We start from the raw sequence: 18,948 nt of genomic DNA, 5'->3' as shown, positions 1-18,948 counted from the left end.
AGCCAAGTCCCTCAAACCCAGGGGCGTAACTATAGGGGGTGCAGCAGTCGCGACCGCAACTGGGCCCTGTGCTGCAGGGGGCCCATGCAGCCCCCTCTACATATGCTGATCACCCGTCCAGCACACTGGATGGAGCCCAGGCCAACATGGATGAGTGCGCGGCCTACAGCTTGGTCATGGTGAGTGAGAAGACCCCATCCCCCACACACCATTACTTACCCCCTCCATCTCCCCCTGGGAACAGGGGCCCCTTCTCACGTGGGGACAGGGACCCCTTCTCACCTGGGGGCAGTAACTTCATCTGCCCTGGAGAAAAGGACCTCATCTCTTCTGGGGACGGGGACCCCATCCTGCCAATGGGGCACCTAAAAATAAAAAATAAAATAATAAAAAAAACTACTGATGCCAGTGGTGGAACTACAGAGCTCACAAAGGTCATACCTGTGACCATGCCCTGGAGTTCCATCCCCGGACTCGGAGGGAAGGGCCCTGGCTGGGGTTCAGGGGGGCCCTTCATGGTTTCTTGCATCGGGGCCCTGAAGGTTCTAGTTACGCCACTGCTCAAACCCTTTGTTTGTTTTCTAAGTTTGTACAGTCATAGAGTAGTTTGTATAAGCTGTTTCCATTCTCACAAGGGTCCAGGTGAGGAGTATCATCTTTCTAACATACAAATAGAGTATGCAAAAGCAGTATAGGGCTGGTGATGGTAAGTCACCTAGGAAGCCCAGAAGACAATTCTTTGAATTAAGGATATTGGGGAGATCTAAGGTTACTTCAAAAAAGCTGTTAATCTTTAACCAGAATTGTTGTATGTATCTACTTTTACATAAAGCATGTAGAGAATTTCCACAGCCCGTAAAAAAACAATTTGAGGTTGGAAGGCCCAGTTTAACTGGAGTATAATAGACCTGGGGAAAGTTTTGGCTGAATCACCCAGTCTTTAAAGGATATTATTCATGTAAGTGAGTTCAAACTCTGTGACTCTGCCTTTTCTCTCTGTGCCATTGTATCTAGAGGTGCGTTCCATTAGGAGGACTTTAAGGACAAGTTGGTTTGTCTGTGGATATTCTAAAGGCAGACTTTCTCAGCCTTTTTCCTCCGGAGGAACACTTGACATTTTCAGGTCTTGGGCAACCCCTGCTTAAAATGACTCACTGGAGGTCAGTGGGCAAAATGCCTCCTTTATTGGTGGTCAGTGGGAAGAATGTCCCTTACATTGGTGATCGGTGAGAAGAATGTTCCTTACATTGGTGATCAGTGAGAAGAATGTTCCTTACATTGGTGATCAGTGAGAAGAATGTTCCTTACATTGGTGATCAGTGAGAAGAATGTTCCTTACATTGGTGATCAGTGGGAAGAATGTTCCTTACATTGGTGATCAGTGAGAAGAATGTTCCTTACATTGGTGATCAGTGAGAAGAATGTTCCTTACATTGGTGATCAGTGAGAAGAATGTTCCTTACATTGGTGATCAGTGAGAAGAATGTTCCTTACATTGGTGATCAGTGGGAAGAATGTTCCTTACATTGGTGATCAGTGAGAAGAATGTTCCTTACATTGGTGATCAGTGAGAAGAATGTTCCTTACATTGGTGATCAGTGGGAAGAATGTTCCTTACATTGGTGATCGGTGAGAAGAATGTTCCTTACATTGGTGATCAGTGAGAAGAATGTTCCTTACATTGGTGATCAGTGAGAAGAATGTTCCTTACATTGGTGATCAATGGGAAGAATGTTCCTTACATTGGTGATCAGTGAGAAGAATGTTTCTTACATTGGTGATCAGTGAGAAGAATGTTCCTTACATTGGTGATCAGTGAGAAGAATGTCCCTTACATTGGTGATCAGTGAGAAGAATGTTCCTTACATTGGTGATCAGTGAGAAGAATGTTCCTTACATTGGTGATCAGTGAGAAGAATGTTCCTTACATTGGTGATCAGTGAGAAGAATGTTCCTTACATTGGTGATCAGTGGGAAGAATGTTCCTTACATTGGTGATCAGTGAGAAGAATGTTCCTTACATTGGTGATCAGTGGGAAGAATGTTCCTTACATTGGTGATCAGTGAGAAGAATGTTCCTTACATTGGTGATCAGTGAGAAGAATGTCCCTTACATTGGTGATCAGTGGGAACAATGTTCCTTGCATTGGCGATCAGTGGGAAGAATGTTCCTTACATTGGTGATCAGTGGGAAGAATGTTCCTTACATTGGTGATCAGTGAGAAGAATGTTCCTTACATTGGTGATCAGTGAGAAGAATGTTCCTTACATTGGTGATCAGTGGGAAGAATGTTCCTTACATTGGTGATCAGTGAGAAGAATGTTCCTTACATTGGTGATCAGTGAGAAGAATGTCCCTTACATTGGTGATCAGTGAGAAGAATGTTCCTTACATTGGTGATCAGTGAGAAGAATGTTCCTTACATTGGTGATCAGTGAGAAGAATGTTCCTTACATTGGTGATCAGTGAGAAGAATGTTCCTTACATTGGTGATCAGTGAGAAGAATGTTCCTTACATTGGTGATCAGTGGGAAGAATGTTCCTTACATTGGTGATCAGTGAGAAGAATGTTCCTTACATTGGTGATCAGTGAGAAGAATGTTCCTTACATTGGTGATCAGTGAGAAGAATGTTCCTTACATTGGTGATCAGTGAGAAGAATGTTCCTTACATTGGTGATCAGTGAGAAGAATGTTCCTTACATTGGTGATCAGTGGGAAGAATGTTCCTTACATTGGTGATCAGTGAGAAGAATGTTCCTTACATTGGTGATCAGTGAGAAGAATGTCCCTTACATTGGTGATCAGTGGGAACAATGTTCCTTGCATTGGCGATCAGTGGGAAGAATGTTCCTTACATTGGTGATCAGTGGGAAGAATGTTCCTTACATTGGTGATCAGTGAGAAGAATGTTCCTTACATTGGTGATCAGTGAGAAGAATGTTCCTTACATTGGTGATCAGTGGGAAGAATGTTCCTTACATTGGTGATCAGTGAGAAGAATGTCCCTTACATTGGTGATCATTGGGAAGTCAAAATGCCACCCTTGCACACAGTTAAAAGATCATTGGTGTCATACAGCTGGCTCTGCCAAATGGTGTGGGCCACAAAAGTTTGCAGGCATCATCAAATGGAAGGTCGACCATCCACAGATCAAGGAACCGCAAGCAACCTCTGGAGGAACCCTAGGGCTTGTGTAACCAAAACTGTCCAAGAACCACGTATGGCAGTTGGTGGTACTTCAAATCGGAGTGTGGGAAAAGTCCAGTCTCCTCTTGAAAATGTTGGATTCACCTACTCTATGGCTTTTTAGTTGGATATTAATGGTTACCCCTATTTCATTTACATGGTACTTTCTCCTAACATAGTCCTGTCCTTTTATTGCTTCTGATTGCGGTAAAATATCCAGCACCACTGACGGGTACAGTTAAAGAAAACCTGTCAGGATATAAATCTGGAGGCCAGGAGACCTGACCACACTGGCTATATTCCTTTTCTAGGTAATTATCTCAGCAGGTAGTGAAGCAAGGCTGAATATGACCCACCCGCAGCTTCTAAAGATGGCAGCTCCAATATTCCCCTCCCCCGACAAATCCCTTTTAATTTGTGTGTTTTTGGATTTTCTTCTTCCAGATCCTGGGCGCCAGGCACCTTCCGAAGAACGGTCGCAGCATCGTCTGCCCCTTTGTGGAGGTGGAGGTCTGCGGCTCGGAGTTCGACAACAGCAAGAACAAGAGCGACGTTGTTGGTGAGTCCAATCGGGTGTTCCACCTTCACCCCAGTTCAATCAGTCTTGTAGGCACCCCCCTGGCAACCTTCTATACTTTGCTTAGCACTTCATTTCATCCAACGTCTGAAATAAGGACTGTCTATATTTTCTAACAATAAGAGTCAGGCAGGTTCAGAGGTGGCTCTAGGCTTTGTGAGGCCTTAGGGCGTGAGTGGGGCCTCATGTCTAGGTTTTGCCTAATGCCTCTTTCACACTGAGGGCATGTTGCAGGTGCTATAGCGTTAAAAATAGCACCTGCAATCCGCCCTCAAACAGCTGATCCATTGTCTTCAGTGTGAAAGCCCCCGAGGGCTTTCACACTGGAGTGGTGTGCCGGCAGGGCATCGGGAAAAGTCCTGCCAGCAGCTTCTTTGGTGCGGTAAGGGAGCCCGCCGAGCCGCCCGTTCACCCACCCTCCAAGCTGCTTGCCGAGCCACTCACTCACCCGCAACTAATTTCTGGGTCTGCCCCCTGGTGTCAAGTAGAAGAAATGCATCGGATCAAATCTTGCCATCACCACACGTGAGATAGAGGCTCTTACCAGAACATATAGACCCATAGGCAGTGCCTGGGCAACACCCAGTTACCCCAATGTAACACCTTAAAATGCAAAAGGGTGCACACTCCTATGTATAGACCCCACTACGGAGTCACATCAGCAAATGGATGACAATCCCATCACAACTGGATCCATGCTGTTTGTTGGGATAATGTGGTATGTCTCACTCTCCAATGTGCAGTGGCATCAGTAGTAAACACATAGTTCACGAGGTTCAGCATAAAACCAAACATAGAAAAATCCACATCAAAACCCCCATTAGAGTTTCCTTTCCTTCTAAACTGACAGGCTTAGCCAGGCCTTGTTTGTAACTCAAAGATAGCTGGCCAGCCGGTACATCCCCAGGCTGTATAACAAAGATTCCAAACAATACTTCATATATTTACCAATCCAAAGAGGCGTGGTGACGTCACGTGTGTTAGCTCGGCCCAACATGTTTCGTCATAACTGATGTCATCGGGGGGCATAAACACCACACACTATATTTATATATATATATATATAAAATCTATATCGATATGGTGTGTTGAGTTGCATGGTGTTTATGAAGTATTGTTTATATATATATATATATATATATATATATATATATATATATATATATATATATATATATATATATATATATAAAATGTTCAATAGGGGAAGTGGCACCATAGTTATTAACAATCAAAGCCCCAATAAAATTTCCTTTCCTTCTAAAATGTCCGACAGGCTTAGCCAGGCCTCCTTTGCAATCACAATTGAAGATTTTATATATATATATAGTTGTGCTCATAAGTTTACATACCCTGGCAGAATTTATGATTTCTTGGCCATTTTGTCAGAGAATATGAATAACACAAAAACGTTTCTTTCACTCATGGTTAGTGTTTGGCTGAAGCCATTTATTATCAATCAACTGTGTTTACGCTTTTTAAATTGTAATAAAAACAGAAACTTCCCAAATGGCCCTGATCAAAAGTTGACACACCCCGGTGATTTTGGACTGATAACATGGACACAAGTTGACACAAAGGGGTTTGAATTGCTATTAAATGTAACCATCCTCACCTGTGATCTGTTTGCTTGTAATTAGTGTGTGTGTATAAGCGGTCACAATGAGTTTCTGGACTCCTGACAGACCCTTGCATCTTTCATCCAGTGCTGCACTGACGTTTCTGGATTCTTAGTCATGGGGAAAGCAAAAGAATTGTCAAAGGATCTGCGGGGAAAAGGTAGTTGATCTGTACAAAACAGGAAAGGGGTATAAAAAGATATCCAAGGAATTGAGAATGCCAATCAGCAGTGTTCAAACTCAAACCAAGAAGTGGAAAATGAGGGGTTCTGTTGAAACCAAACCACGGTCAGGTAGACCAACTAAAATTTCAGCTACAACTGCCAGGAAAATTGTTCGGGATGCAAAGAAAAAGCCACAAATAACTTCAGGTGAAATACAGGACTCTCTGAAAACATGTGGTGTGGCTGTTTCAAGATGCACAATAAGGAGGCACTTGTAGAAAGATGGGCTGCATGGGCGAGTCACCAGAAGAAAGTCATTACTATGCAAATGCCACAAAGTATCCGGCTTACAATACACAAACAGCACAGAAACAAGCCTCAAACCTTCCGGCACAAAGTCATTTGGAGTGATGAGACCAAAATTTCGCTTTTTGGCCACAACCATAAACGCTACATTTGGAGAGGAGTCCCCATGGCCTATGATGAAAGGTCCACTATCCCTACTGTGAAACACGGAGGTGGATCGCTGATGTTTTGGGGATGTGTGAGCTACAAAGGCACGGGAAATTTGGTCAAAATTGATGGCAAGATGAATGCAGTATGTTATCAAAAAATACCGGAGGAACATTTACATTTATCAGCCAGGAAGCTGCACATGGGACGTACTTGGACATTCCAACATGACAATGATCCAAAACACAAGGCCAAGTCATTGGCTACAGCAGAATAAAGTGAAGGTTCTGGAGTGGCCATCTCAGTCTCCTGACCTCAATATCATTGAGCTCCTCTGGGGAGATCTCAGACATCCCGTTCATGCAAGACAGCCCAAGAATTTACAGAAACTGGAGGCTTTCTGCCAAGAGGAATGGGCAGCTTTACCATCTGAGAAGATAAAGAGCCTCATCCACAACTACCACAAAAGACTTCAAGCCGTCATTGATGTTAAAGGGGCAATGCATGGTATTAAGAACTTTTGATCAGGGTCATTCGGGTTGATTGATAATGATTGGCTTCAGCCAAACACTAACCATGAGTGAAAGAAAAGATTTTGTGTTATCATTCATATTCTCTGAAAAATGCCCAAGAATCATAAATTCTGCCAGGGTATGTAAACTTATTAGCACAACTCTGTGTGTGTGTGTGTGTGTGTGTGTGTGTGTGTATATATATATATATATATATATATATATATATATATATATATATATATATATATGGTATGTTGACTTGCGTGGTGATGTCCCCGATGACATCAGTTATGACGAAACACATTGGGCAGAGCTAACATACGTGACATTGCCACGCCTCCTTGGATTGGTAAATGTCTGAAGTATTGTTTGGATTCTTCGTTATACAGTCTGGGGATGTTTTTTTATTCGAGTGCTTGATATTTGTATTAATATTACTTTATTAATTTATTAATACCTTCTTTTCCTCAATTCACGTCTAGGGGTGTCCCGTGGTAGACGGCCCAGTAACTTGAGAGACTGACGATAAATCCACATAAAGGGATTTTATTTTCAAAAACGTAAACAATGAACAGTCTCTTAAATCGGGATCAGAGGGTTAGGAAGAAAGTTCAGGTACCCTTAGACACCTTTCACACTGGGGCATTTTTCAGGCATTTTTCAGGTGCTTTAGCATTAAAAAAAGCGCATGTAAAGCGCTTGAAAGAAGCCTCATCTGCAATCCCAATGTGAAAGCCCCGAGCGCTTTCACACTGAGATCCCTTTCACACTGGGGCGTTTTTCCAAATAAAGGGTAAAAAGCGCCCAGAAAGCGCTGCTGCCAAAAACGCTTTGCAGGTGCTTTGCAGGCGCTTCCCATTGATTTCAATGGGAAGGGGCACTTTAGGCGCTGTGTATTCACCGCTCTAAAAGCGCTGCAAAGAAGCTGCTTGCAGGACGTTTTTTAACGCCCGGCCAGCGCAGCGCCTCAGTGTGAAAGCACTCAGGCTTTCACATTGGGATTGCAGTTGCGGCTTCTTTCAGGCGCTATATAGGCGCTTTTTTTTTTAAAGCTAAAGCGCCTGAATGAAGCTGCAACTGCAATCCCAATGTGAAAGCCTCATCCACAACTACCACAAAAGACTTCAAGCCGTCATTGATGTTAAAGGGGCAATGCATGGTATTAAGAACTTTTGATCAGGGTCATTCGGGTTGATTGATAATGATTGGCTTCAGCCAAACACTAACCATGAGTGAAAGAAAAGATTTTGTGTTATCATTCATATTCTCTGAAAAATGCCCAAGAATCATAAATTCTGCCAGGGTATGTAAACTTATTAGCACAACTCTGTGTGTGTGTGTGTGTGTGTGTGTGTGTGTGTGTGTGTGTGTGTGTGTGTATATATATATATATATATATATGGTATGTTGACTTGCGTGGTGATGTCCCCGATGACATCAGTTATGACGAAACACATTGGGCAGAGCTAACATACGTGACATTGCCACGCCTCCTTGGATTGGTAAATGTCTGAAGTATTGTTTGGATTCTTCGTTATACAGTCTGGGGATGTTTTTTTATTCGAGTGCTTGATATTTGTATTAATATTACTTTATTAATTTATTAATACCTTCTTTTCCTCAATTCACGTCTAGGGGTGTCCCGTGGTAGACGGCCCAGTAACTTGAGAGACTGACGATAAATCCACATAAAGGGATTTTATTTTCAAAAACGTAAACAATGAACAGTCTCTTAAATCGGGATCAGAGGGTTAGGAAGAAAGTTCAGGTACCCTTAGACACCTTTCACACTGGGGCATTTTTCAGGCATTTTTCAGGTGCTTTAGCATTAAAAAAAGCGCATGTAAAGCGCTTGAAAGAAGCCTCATCTGCAATCCCAATGTGAAAGCCCCGAGCGCTTTCACACTGAGATCCCTTTCACACTGGGGCGTTTTTCCAAATAAAGGGTAAAAAGCGCCCAGAAAGCGCTGCTGCCAAAAACGCTTTGCAGGTGCTTTGCAGGCGCTTCCCATTGATTTCAATGGGAAGGGGCACTTTAGGCACCGTGTATTCACCGCTCCAAAAGCGCTGCAAAGAAGCTGCTTGCAGGACGTTTTTTAACGCCCGGCCAGCGCAGCGCCTCAGTGTGAAAGCACTCAGGCTTTCACATTGGGATTGCAGTTGCGGCTTCTTTCAGGCGCTATATAGGCGCTTTTTTTTTTAAAGCTAAAGCGCCTGAATGAAGCTGCAACTGCAATCCCAATGTGAAAGCCCGAGTGCTTTCACACTGAGGCGCTGCGCTGGCCGGGCGTTAAAAAACGTCCTGCAAGCAGCTTCTTTGCAGCGCTTTTGGAGCGGTGAATACACGGCGCCTAAAGTGCCCCTTCCCATTGAAATCAATGGGAAGCGCCTGCAAAGCACCTGCAAAGCGTTTTTGGCAGCAGCGCTTTGTGGGCGCTTTTAACCCTTTATTTGGCCACTAGCAGGAGTTAAAAGCGCCCCAATAGTGCTTGTAAAACGCTGGTAAAGCGCTGCTAGTTTGAGCAGCGATTTACGAGCATTTTTCAGGTGCTGACATTGTGAAAGGGCCCTTAAAGCGCTCGGGCTTTCACATTGGGATTGCAGATGAGGCTTCTTTCAAGTGATTTACATGCGCTTTTTTTAACGCTAAAGCGCCTGAAAAATGCCCCACTGTGAAAGGCTTCTTAGTGTCAAAGTCAATAATGAAAAACTTACTTTGATTGAATCCAGAGAATAGCCATTCACAACTGAATGGTCACTCAGGTTGGACAGTCCCTCTCTCACAAGGTCTAGCAGCCAACAAGGTGCTTTACTCAGGAACAAGTCTCTGCCACAGACGTTGTTGTAGAACACATAGGAAAACTAAATTTGCAGAACACTCGTAGGATACCTGGATCTTTCAGCCAGCTTGGCAATATGCACAAGACCGGATTCACTTTGGTACTTCAGCCCTTCCAGGCTCTTGCTAAGAAACCAACACGTGCATGGTCTTCTTCTGAAGAGTCCTCCCCTGGAATGCTATGTATCTAATAGGTCTCTAACAAACCAGAGACGGCACCCAAACACCTCCGAATCCTCCATTAGTTTCCTTGCCTCGGGCTAGCCAGCCCCGAGACAACAAGTCATGTGGATCCACACTCCAGGCCATAGCCTTCCTGGGGGGCTGGTCAGGAGGACAAGGACCATGAAGTCAGCACATCCTTCTGGACTGGAACCCCAAACCACGTGACATCCGCATCTTAAGTACCCTCTCCCAGAAAGCACAGCAAGAGCGCCACTCCCAGTGGGCGGGCTCTGAGAGAGAGTAACCTTAAAGCACCCAACCAGACTGTAGTTCCATGCCTGCCAGAAGAGACGGTACCCCCTTGTGGCTAGGCTGAACATCCCATAGTCCAGTCAGACTGATGCTGAGGTCCAAATTTAGACAATTTCACCCAAACCAAACTGCAGTTCAGGTGGAACCTTAAATTTATCTAAAAGGAGCCGGCGCTACAGTTTTATTTGGATTCACACTACGTGGATTTTTCCATGTTTGGTTTTTTTTTATTTATTTTTTTTTCAGTTTAAAAGAGTTTTATTAAAAAAATAGTTGGCATTACAGAATTGAGGCTCCCACGCAGGGGAAAGCCATAAAAAAGATGAATAGATAACATAACAGGTTATAGACATGAACAATAAGGAGTAAGTTCCTTACTCCGGCATCGGGTAGAAATCTACAGGGGTATCAGCAGGGAGGGCCTAGTACCGGGGTGGATCAGGAGTATAGATTAACCTGCACAACCCAAGTGAACAAAAAACTCCTGAAAAAAAAAGAACCATGGTAGAGATATAAAAAGGAAAAGGAACCAGGAGTACTAGGTGTGCTCAATAGGAAAGACAAAGTAAAAAGTAATAATCATAAATGAACCCCCCCTCCCGGCGGCCTAGTGCCCCGACACCCCGACAGGGGTCTCACTGTGTCGGAGCCCCATGGCTCACCTGGGACCGAGGATAAGCTAGTGTCAGGTCCCATCATACCCCGTTTAGCATAAACTGAAAATATGACTAACATAAAAACTAATAGGAAGAACCTGGGAAAGACCCCAAGGGGGTCCTGTTCAATGGCATAGCTCTCAGCAGGACATGAGGTCCGGCCCCTGGGAGAGCCTAGTAAACAAAGGATATTGTTAGAGATACATGCCTAAGTATAATTGTTAAACCAGAGCTTGTTAAGGAAAGCGTCCCCCACCCCCCCTCAGCCTGGCCCGACCAGGGGGAGGGGAGGGGGAGGGACAAGAGGGGGAAAGAGAGAAAAAGAAAAAAGAGAGGGGAAGAGGGGGAGGGAACAACGCTAAACTGACGGAGCCTGGGTCAAGGAGAGCCGGACGCTGTCAGAAGGGGGTGCAGCTCTATAGATAGGGCAATCACTAGGCCAAGACACCGGGACCAAAAACTAAAGAAGGATCCCAATGTGACCGGCCCAGGGCTCCCAAACCCTTTTAAATTTACTCATTTTGTCCAGAATAGTGTAGGAAATTTTTTCTTGAAACATAATCCAGGTAATTTTTTGTTTCAGATTCGGGAAGGAAACCCTAGGGGATTTCCAGGACCTGGTTATAGTCAATTTAGCACCCAATAGGATGAAATGAATCAGAGATTGAGTATATTTGGAGATGTGGGGGATTCCTTCATTTAAGAGGGCGAATGTTGGGGATTGGGGAGCTGCTTGGCCGGTTACCTTGCGCATTAGTGCAAAAGTCTTATTCCAGAAATTTCTAATCCTGGGACACTCCCACAAAATGTGAATGAGCGATCCCAGGTGCCCACACCCTCTGAAACATAAGGGGGAGGATTGAGGGTAATACTTAGCAAGGCGTGTGGGTACAAGGTACCAACGTGTAAGGACCTTGACGTCCGCCTCCACCAGAGATGTGTTGAGGATCCCCTTAAATGCAGTATTGAAATGGGTGTGCCAGGAGTCCAGGTCCCACTCGATTCCTAGGTCGTGTTCCCAGCTCAGCATGTACTGCGCTTTATCCATTGGTTCAGCAAATGCCGAATAGATCAGCGAAATCCCTCCCCTCATGTCTATGGCTGAAGAACACCAAAGTTCGTAAGGCGAAACTGTGAGGGGAAGGGGGTATTGGGAAGTTAGGTTGTGCAGAAAGTGGGATAATTGATGGAACCGGAACCGTTCTGTAGGAGGCATCTCCAACTTAGAGATGCATTGTTTCAACTTAAGTGGTCCTGCCGGATTAAGATAATGTCCTATTCTGTAAAGACCTTTGTCTGTCCACCATTGGAACGCTTTGATATTCAGCCCCGGCTGAAATGAGGGGTTATTGAAAATATGTGCTAGAGGTTGCCACCTGGAGGTAAGGGTATTGGACTTGTAAATCTTGTCACAAAGAGCAAGGGAGTGAGATAGGGTAGGAGACATGACTGGGGGTCTGGATTTTGGGGGGCGCCATAAAAGGAAATCAATGGTAAATTTAGGGATAGCCTGTCTTTCCATCTCTATCCATTCGGGTTTGGGCCCGCTTGAGTAAACATTAGATATCTGGCAGAGTTGTGCTGCTTGATAATACCACCAGAGATTGGGCAGACCTAGACCGCCTTTTCTTCTGGGTCTAAATAATGTTTTCTTGGGGATTCTGTGGTTGGATCTGCCCCAGGTAAATTTAATAATTGCTGATTGAAGGTTCTGTATAAGAGACTTAGGTACCGGAATGGGTAGAGAGCGGAAGAGGTATAGTAACCTAGGAAGAAGGGTCATTTTTACAGCGTTAATTTTCCCTATCCATGATATCTTATGGAGGGACCATTGTTCAAGATCATTTTTAAGTTTTTTGATCATGGGTGGGTAATTCTGGTGGAACAGCTGGCCAAAGTTAGATGTAAGGTGAACCCCTAGGTATGGGATAGAGGGAGAACTCCAGGCGAAGGGGAATTGTTCTTTTAGCCTATTTACTACTTCAGGGGTTAAGGAAACATTGAGGGCCGTTGACTTGGCCATATTAACTTGGAGTCCTGAGGCTTGTCCAAATTCTTGGAGGAGTTGAAGGACATGAGGGGTTGAGACTGTAGGGGAGGTAATGAAGAGGAGGACGTCGTCCGCGAACAGAGCGCATTTGTGAATCGTGTTGCCGCAACGTACTCCCTGAATGTCCGGATGATTCCTGATGGATATAGCTAACGTTTCAATACCAATGGCGAAGAGGAGGGGGGAGAGAGGGCATCCCTGTCTGGTTCCTTTACTGATTAGGAAGGGGTCTGAGAGGTGGCCCTGGAGTCTAACTTGTGCCCGAGGGTGAGAGTAAAGAGCCCCTAGGAGGTGAATGAAGTGGGGACCAAAACCCCATTTTCGTAGAACGCCAAATAAGTAAGGCCAGGTGATAGTGTCAAACGCTTTCTGCAAGTCTATAGAAAGGAGGAAGCCCTCCTGAGGAGGCCCTCCGTCCCACCCTGAGTTGAGAAGGAAAATAATATCCACCGCTCTCCTTATCTGGTCCGGTCCCTGCCTTCCGGGAATAAATCCCACTTGGTCCTTATGGATATAGTTGCTAATGAAAGATCCCAGTCGGTTGGAGAGAATTTTGGTCATTATTTTCAAGTCGTTGTTGATTAAGGAGATGGGCCTATAGTTACTAACTAGACTCTGGTCTTTCCCCGGTTTAGGGATAACCGAGATATATGCCAAATTTGCTGTGTGATCTAGGGGTGAAGTTTGGGACAAGGAGTTGAAAAATCGGGCCAGATATGTCAGAAAAGGTCTTATAATAATGTGTTGAAAATCCGTCCGGGCCTGGGGCAGACCCCTTCCTAAGGTCTTTAATGACTGCTCTAACTTCTGTTTCCGAGATGGGGGCCTCCATGATCGAACGATGAGAGTCCGATATCTTAGGGAGCGGGACGCTGTCAAGGTAGTTTTCGGTGGACTGAGAGCTAATATGGTTCGGGCCGGAGTAAAGCTTAGCATAGAATTCGTGGAAGGCCTTCAGGATATGTTTGGGGTTTTGTGTAAGAGCACCAGATGGTGATTTGATTTTTGGGAGGGCCTGAGCTCTAAATTTGGGGGAGAGTTTCGCTGCGAGGAGTGGTCCAAATTTATCTGAGTTAAGATAAAATCTACCACTCACCCATCGGGTATGGTTCTCGGCACTGGATGTGAGGGCGGTGTTAAGAGCGATCTTGGCAGCATCGAGGCGAGCAAGGGAGGAAGCAGAGGGGTGTTTTTTGTGCGCTTTACATAGGGTCTGGAAGTTTTTCTCCAAGTTGACGATGTCTGCTTGTTTTTCCCGTTTAAGGCGGGAGGAGAGTTGGATGAGCTTACCCCTCATAACTGCCTTATGTGCCCCCCACAGAACACCGGGGGAAGTGTCCTCAGTGTCATTAATACGGAAATATTCCTTAAGGTCAATTTCGAGGCTAGTGCGATGTGCTGGGTGAGAAAGCAAGGACTCTTTTAGCCGCCATTGCGGAGGGGTTGATCGATTCAGGCACCCTGAAATTTTCAAGGAGACTAAAGCGTGATCAGACCAAGGGACATCAGTTATAGCGGCATGGGAGGTTAGAGGAATGTCAGTTGAGTGAATAAAAATGTGGTCTATGCGGGCGTAGGTACTATGGGGTGCAGAAAAGTGCGTATAGTCTTGGGCTGAGGGATTCAGCTCCCTCCAGGAGTCTATCATACCCAAAGCATGAAAGAGCCTTGCAATGCGAAGACTCTGCTTGGGAGGCCTCTTCAGGAGAGACTTTTTCGAGGAGGACTTGTCTAGCACGTGATCGAAGGCGACATTAGAGTCGCCACCCATAATCACCTTACCCTCCAGGTGGGGGGAGAGGGAGGTCAACATTGAAGAAAAGAACCTAGTTTGGCCTTTGTTAGGGGCGTAATAAGAAATGAGGGAGAATAGAATCCCATTGACATGTCCCTTGACAAGAATGTAACGTCCTTCTGTGTCCCTAATCGTATGAGATAGGGTAAAGGAAGTGCGTTTAGAAATGAGGATAGCGACCCCTCTTTTTTTATCGTCAGCGTTGGCAAGGTAAAAGGTGGGATAATTACGGTGGAGGAAGGAAGGGTTAAAACTTTTCGGGAAGTATGTTTCCTGTAGAAGAACAATGTCAAAGTTCTTAGAATGGTAGCTATGTAGGGCCTTGCGCCTTTTGATGGGGGAGTTTAGACCTTGGGTGTTGTGGGATGCTACTTTAAGGGATTGTGTATGGGATGTGTCGTCAGCCATAGACATGAGGTGTAAGGTGCGAGCATGTGCTGGCTTTGGTTACCTGTCCCGAGCGGGTCCTGGTCTCGAGGTTGAGGGCAAGTTCTGTTCCCAGAAACTGGGGAAGTTCGAAACGTCCAGCTCTCCTTGAAGGCATCTGTGGGGGAGAGAACATATGAGTGGAGAGAAGAAGGGGAAAACAGAAAAAGAAAGAAAAGAGTGAAGAGAAGGGGGGAAGATCCAGGAAGAAAAGAGACCTGGGTTCCCCGTGGAGGGGGAAGGCAGGGTGGAGCCTGCTCCGAATCCCTTTGGATTGTAGGGATCGGTAAAAGGGCAACCCAGTAGAGGGTTGCATTCCTGGTGCCACCATGGGAAAAAAAATCCCCAGGGCTACAACAGGTGGAGTGGCAGGTATACCCGCTCCGGTCGAGCGGCGATCCGCACCTTTTAAATAACAACATAACATTAACTTCAGAAAATTGTTAACCCATACAGCAAAAAATGTTTAAAAACAAAAGAGTCCCTAGGGGGAGGCCCCCAGGTTTCAGAACGTGACACGTTGAGAAAACACGGCTCTTGGCCGTGCTTGCATATCCCTGAGAAAGCAAAAAAAAAAAAAAAAGGGGGGGGGGCATAAAACAGGGAACAAGGGGGTTACTGGAAAAATGTCCCGGGTGGACTCAGTGGTTGAAGTGGACAGTCCTGCGCCCAAAGAGGATCTGGCGAGGGTGAAGAGAAAGGGTCAGACCCCAAGGGGTCGGGGAGGGGGGGAGTTCATCTTGGTGGGACGGCGTCCCTCTGTCTCTTCGGTTGCTGTTTAACCCAGAGGGGGGTCAGAGGGCTGTTCGGCGGTGGCCTCTTGAAGGAACTCGGACGGGTCTCCATTTGTTGGGGAGAAAGTTCCTGAGAGATGAGCCCCAAGTGTAGAAGTAAACTTTCGCCATTCTGGAAATTCGTGATGTTATACGATTTCTCCTTGTAGGTAAACTGCAGGCGGAAAGGGAAGGCCCATCTATATTTGATCATCTTCTGCGAGAGAATATCCAGTAGGGGTTTGAGGGCTCTTCGTTTCTGGATAGTAGTAGGAGATATGTCCGCAAAGATTTGAATTTTGGCGCCATTAAGGGAGATGTCTCCCCTGTTTCTGGAGCTTTTCATTATTTCCTCTTTAACACTATAAAAGTGCGGCTTGACCACAATGTCCCGAGGAAGGCCATCTTGGCGGGGGGGTTGTAAAACTCTGTGGGCTCTGTCAATCTCAAGCTTGCTTTCAGAGATGTCAGGAATAAGATCCTTAATGAGAGCCCGGACAATCGCCTGAGTGTCTGTTTGCGATTCTGGTATGCCTCTGATGCGAAAGTTATAACATCTACTTCTATTCTCTAAATCGTCAATTTTAGAGAGGGCTGTGTCAAGCTGGTCTTGTAGGGTCTGGATACAGGCCGTGTTCTGGTCCGTGCGAGCAGCTGCATTATCAACAGTTTGTTCAATGGCATCCATTCTGGCTCCCAGACTCTGGATGTCAGCTTTAATGGCAGAGGTAATTTGTGCAGCGTTTTGGGCTAGACCGACAGCTAGCATGTCAGAGAAGCTGTTCAGTAGCTGGGTCATGTCAGGGGGATGATCAGGTAGGATGGGGGGGGTTAGCAGAGAGTCCACAGCACTGTTAGGTGTGTTAGCCAGCGGGGAAAATGGATTCTCCGTTTGCAGTCTGCCCAGGAGTGATTCTGTGGAAGCTGGAGAGGGTAAGGGGTTCTGCTGGTGGGTCATAGGCAAAGCTGCGATCGTAGCATAGGTAGCTGTGCTAGTCAGCGTCACGTTCTCACCGCATGTGGGGATGGCGGCCGCCATCTTGGGAGGCTGTGGGGCCTTCGGGCCAAAGTCCAGCTGACGGCTAACGTCCTTCTTGGAGCCCTTACCCGGCATAGGTGTAGGTGCCCGAGGTGTTCCGCTGTACGGGGGAGGTCTCCCCAGGGGTGGCTGCTTGCTATAGCGCTCGTGAAGTGCCGCGAAAGACCGGAGCGGTGCGGAGCTCCCGGCTAGTGCTTCGTTCCGGAAGTCCCGCGCATGCGCACTCCTCCATGTTTGGTTTTATGCTGAACCTTGTGAACTATATGGTTACTATTGATGCCACTGCATATTGGAAAGTGAGACATACCACAGAATCCCAACAGCATGGGTCGGATCCCGTTGTGATGTGATTGTCATCCATATGCTGATGTGACTCTATAGTGGGATCTATATGTTCTGGTAAGAGGCTCGATCTCTATCTCATGGGTGGCGATGGTCTGCGTGGTGATTGCAAGATTTGATCCAATGCAGTTCTACTTAATGACACAGCTGTGATTTGAAGACCTTCACTTGGGACTTTCAACACAACATATTGTTTTATATACACTTTTGGTGGACTGTGTGATTCAATATTTGGATTTTTTTACATCTGACTTATCACTTTAGATTTGCACATTATTCACGTTTCGTGCCGCAAGCTGTTTATTATATCAAGTGCAAAAAAAAAAAAAATGCCTGTTGGATCCTTCCAGAAATCCATTGAGCTCCTAACTTCCTGAAATCCCAAGCAGTGTTATCAGTCTTGTCCGGTTCTCCTCTGTGAACTACAAAACACTTCCCTCCATGGTATAAAGAGGAAGGTGTTCTGTAGTCTATGCCTACGTTGGCAATACTACCCAAGAACAGAAATGTCAAATATTGCAGTTCGCCAATCTTTTGGATGTGGTGGCTGCATTTGTTTTCTTCTTTTCGGGCTTATTTCCTCCTCCTGCCAATAACACTTCCTGTCAAAAGGTGCCGAAGCTCACTTCACTTGTGTCTATAAGGGGGAAGTGTTGTCATTCTAGGATGCTCCTATTAATTTGGACTGCAGAACCCCTCCCCCTCTCCTCACCCACATTAAACTTTTTTTGCACTTATTGAACGGTTATAACAAAACCCTTTTATTGGCATTTTTGGCAGACCAGAAGGGAGCAAATACAGTAAGTGAAGTTCATTAAATAATGTAACGATTCCGCACTCCTGACAGCCCACGTGTTAGATTGAGATGAAAAGCGGCCTCAGCCTAGGCTCCTCCCAGGCCACGCCCTCCATTAATTGGGGATGTAACGTGTCAGGACATGGCCTGGGAGCAGCCTATGCTGCGGCCGTTTTCTATCTCAATTTAACACGCGGGCTGTCGGAATTACGGCGTCTTTACATTATATTTTGGATAGCAGGCTGGGATGGTCTCTACTGAAACCGGCACCCAAGTGTAGTACATCACCGGAGTACATTGGAGCAGCGCCCTAACCAGTCTAATCCGGTCAAAGTGAAGTTAGTTTTTAGGCTTTATATACACTTTCATTAGTACATAGCTTTAGGTTTACTATATTCCTCCGTATTGGTTTACTATATCTCCCTGTATTGGTATATCCTCCCAGTAATGGTTTACTATATCCCTCCGTATTGGTATATCCTCCCCGTAATGGTTTACTTTATCCCTCCGTATTGGTATATCCTCCCAGTAATGGTTTACTATATCCCTCCGTAATGGTATATCCTCCCCGTAATGGTTTACTATATCCCTCCGTATTGGTATATCCTCCCCGTAATGGTTTACTATATCCCTCCATATTGATATATCCTCCCCGTAATGGTTTATTATACCCCTCTGTATTGGTTTACTATATCCCTCCGTATTGGTTTACTATATCCTCCCCCGTATTGGTTTACTATATCCCCCCCGTAATGGTTTACTATATCCCCCCCCCCGTAATGGTTTACTATATCCTCCTCATATTGGTTTGCTATATCCTCCCCGTAATGGTTTACTATATCCCCCCCCCCTCCCGGTATTGGTTTACTATATCCTCCCCGTGTTGGTTTACTATATCCCCCCCGTAATGGTTTACTATATCCTCCTCATATTGGTTTGCTATATCCTCCCCGTAATGGTTTACTATATCCCCCCCCCCTCCCGGTATTGGTTTACTATATCCTCCCCGTGTTGGTTTACTATATCCCCCCCGTAATGGTTTACTATATCCTCCTCATATTGGTTTACTATATCCTCACCATAATGGTTTACTATATCCCCCCCCCCCCCGGGATTGGTTTACTATATCACCCCATATTGGTTTACTATACCCTCCCCGTATTGGTTTACTATACCCCCCCCCCCGGTATTGGTTTACTATAGCCCCCCATATTGGTTTACAATATCCCCCCATATTG

General features: G+C 45.5%; 1 protein-coding gene across 3 annotated transcripts in view; it reads left to right on the top strand.

Annotated features, from left to right (window-relative positions):
- The window catches only part of LOC143995805 (1-phosphatidylinositol 4,5-bisphosphate phosphodiesterase gamma-1-like), a 232,094-nt gene that overhangs the window by 193,893 nt on the left and 19,253 nt on the right, over positions 1-18,948 (top strand). For all 3 annotated transcript variants that reach the window (XR_013277479.1, XM_077490518.1, XM_077490519.1), the window contains exon 29: positions 3,634-3,748. Coding sequence is in view for 2 of the 3 variants with exons in the window: in XM_077490518.1 (XP_077346644.1) it covers positions 3,634-3,748 (115 nt within the window). In the remaining variant the exon portion in view is untranslated. The remainder of the gene's footprint in view (positions 1-3,633; positions 3,749-18,948) is intronic.

This window comes from Lithobates pipiens, unplaced genomic scaffold, assembly GCF_037356315.1.
Source record: "Lithobates pipiens isolate NorthernLeopardFrog02 unplaced genomic scaffold, aLitPip1_a1.2 Scaffold_19, whole genome shotgun sequence".
NCBI lineage: Eukaryota > Metazoa > Chordata > Amphibia > Anura > Ranidae > Lithobates > Lithobates pipiens.
The sequence above is the reverse complement of the archived record's forward strand: the minus strand, read 5'-3'. Positions and strand labels throughout refer to the sequence as shown.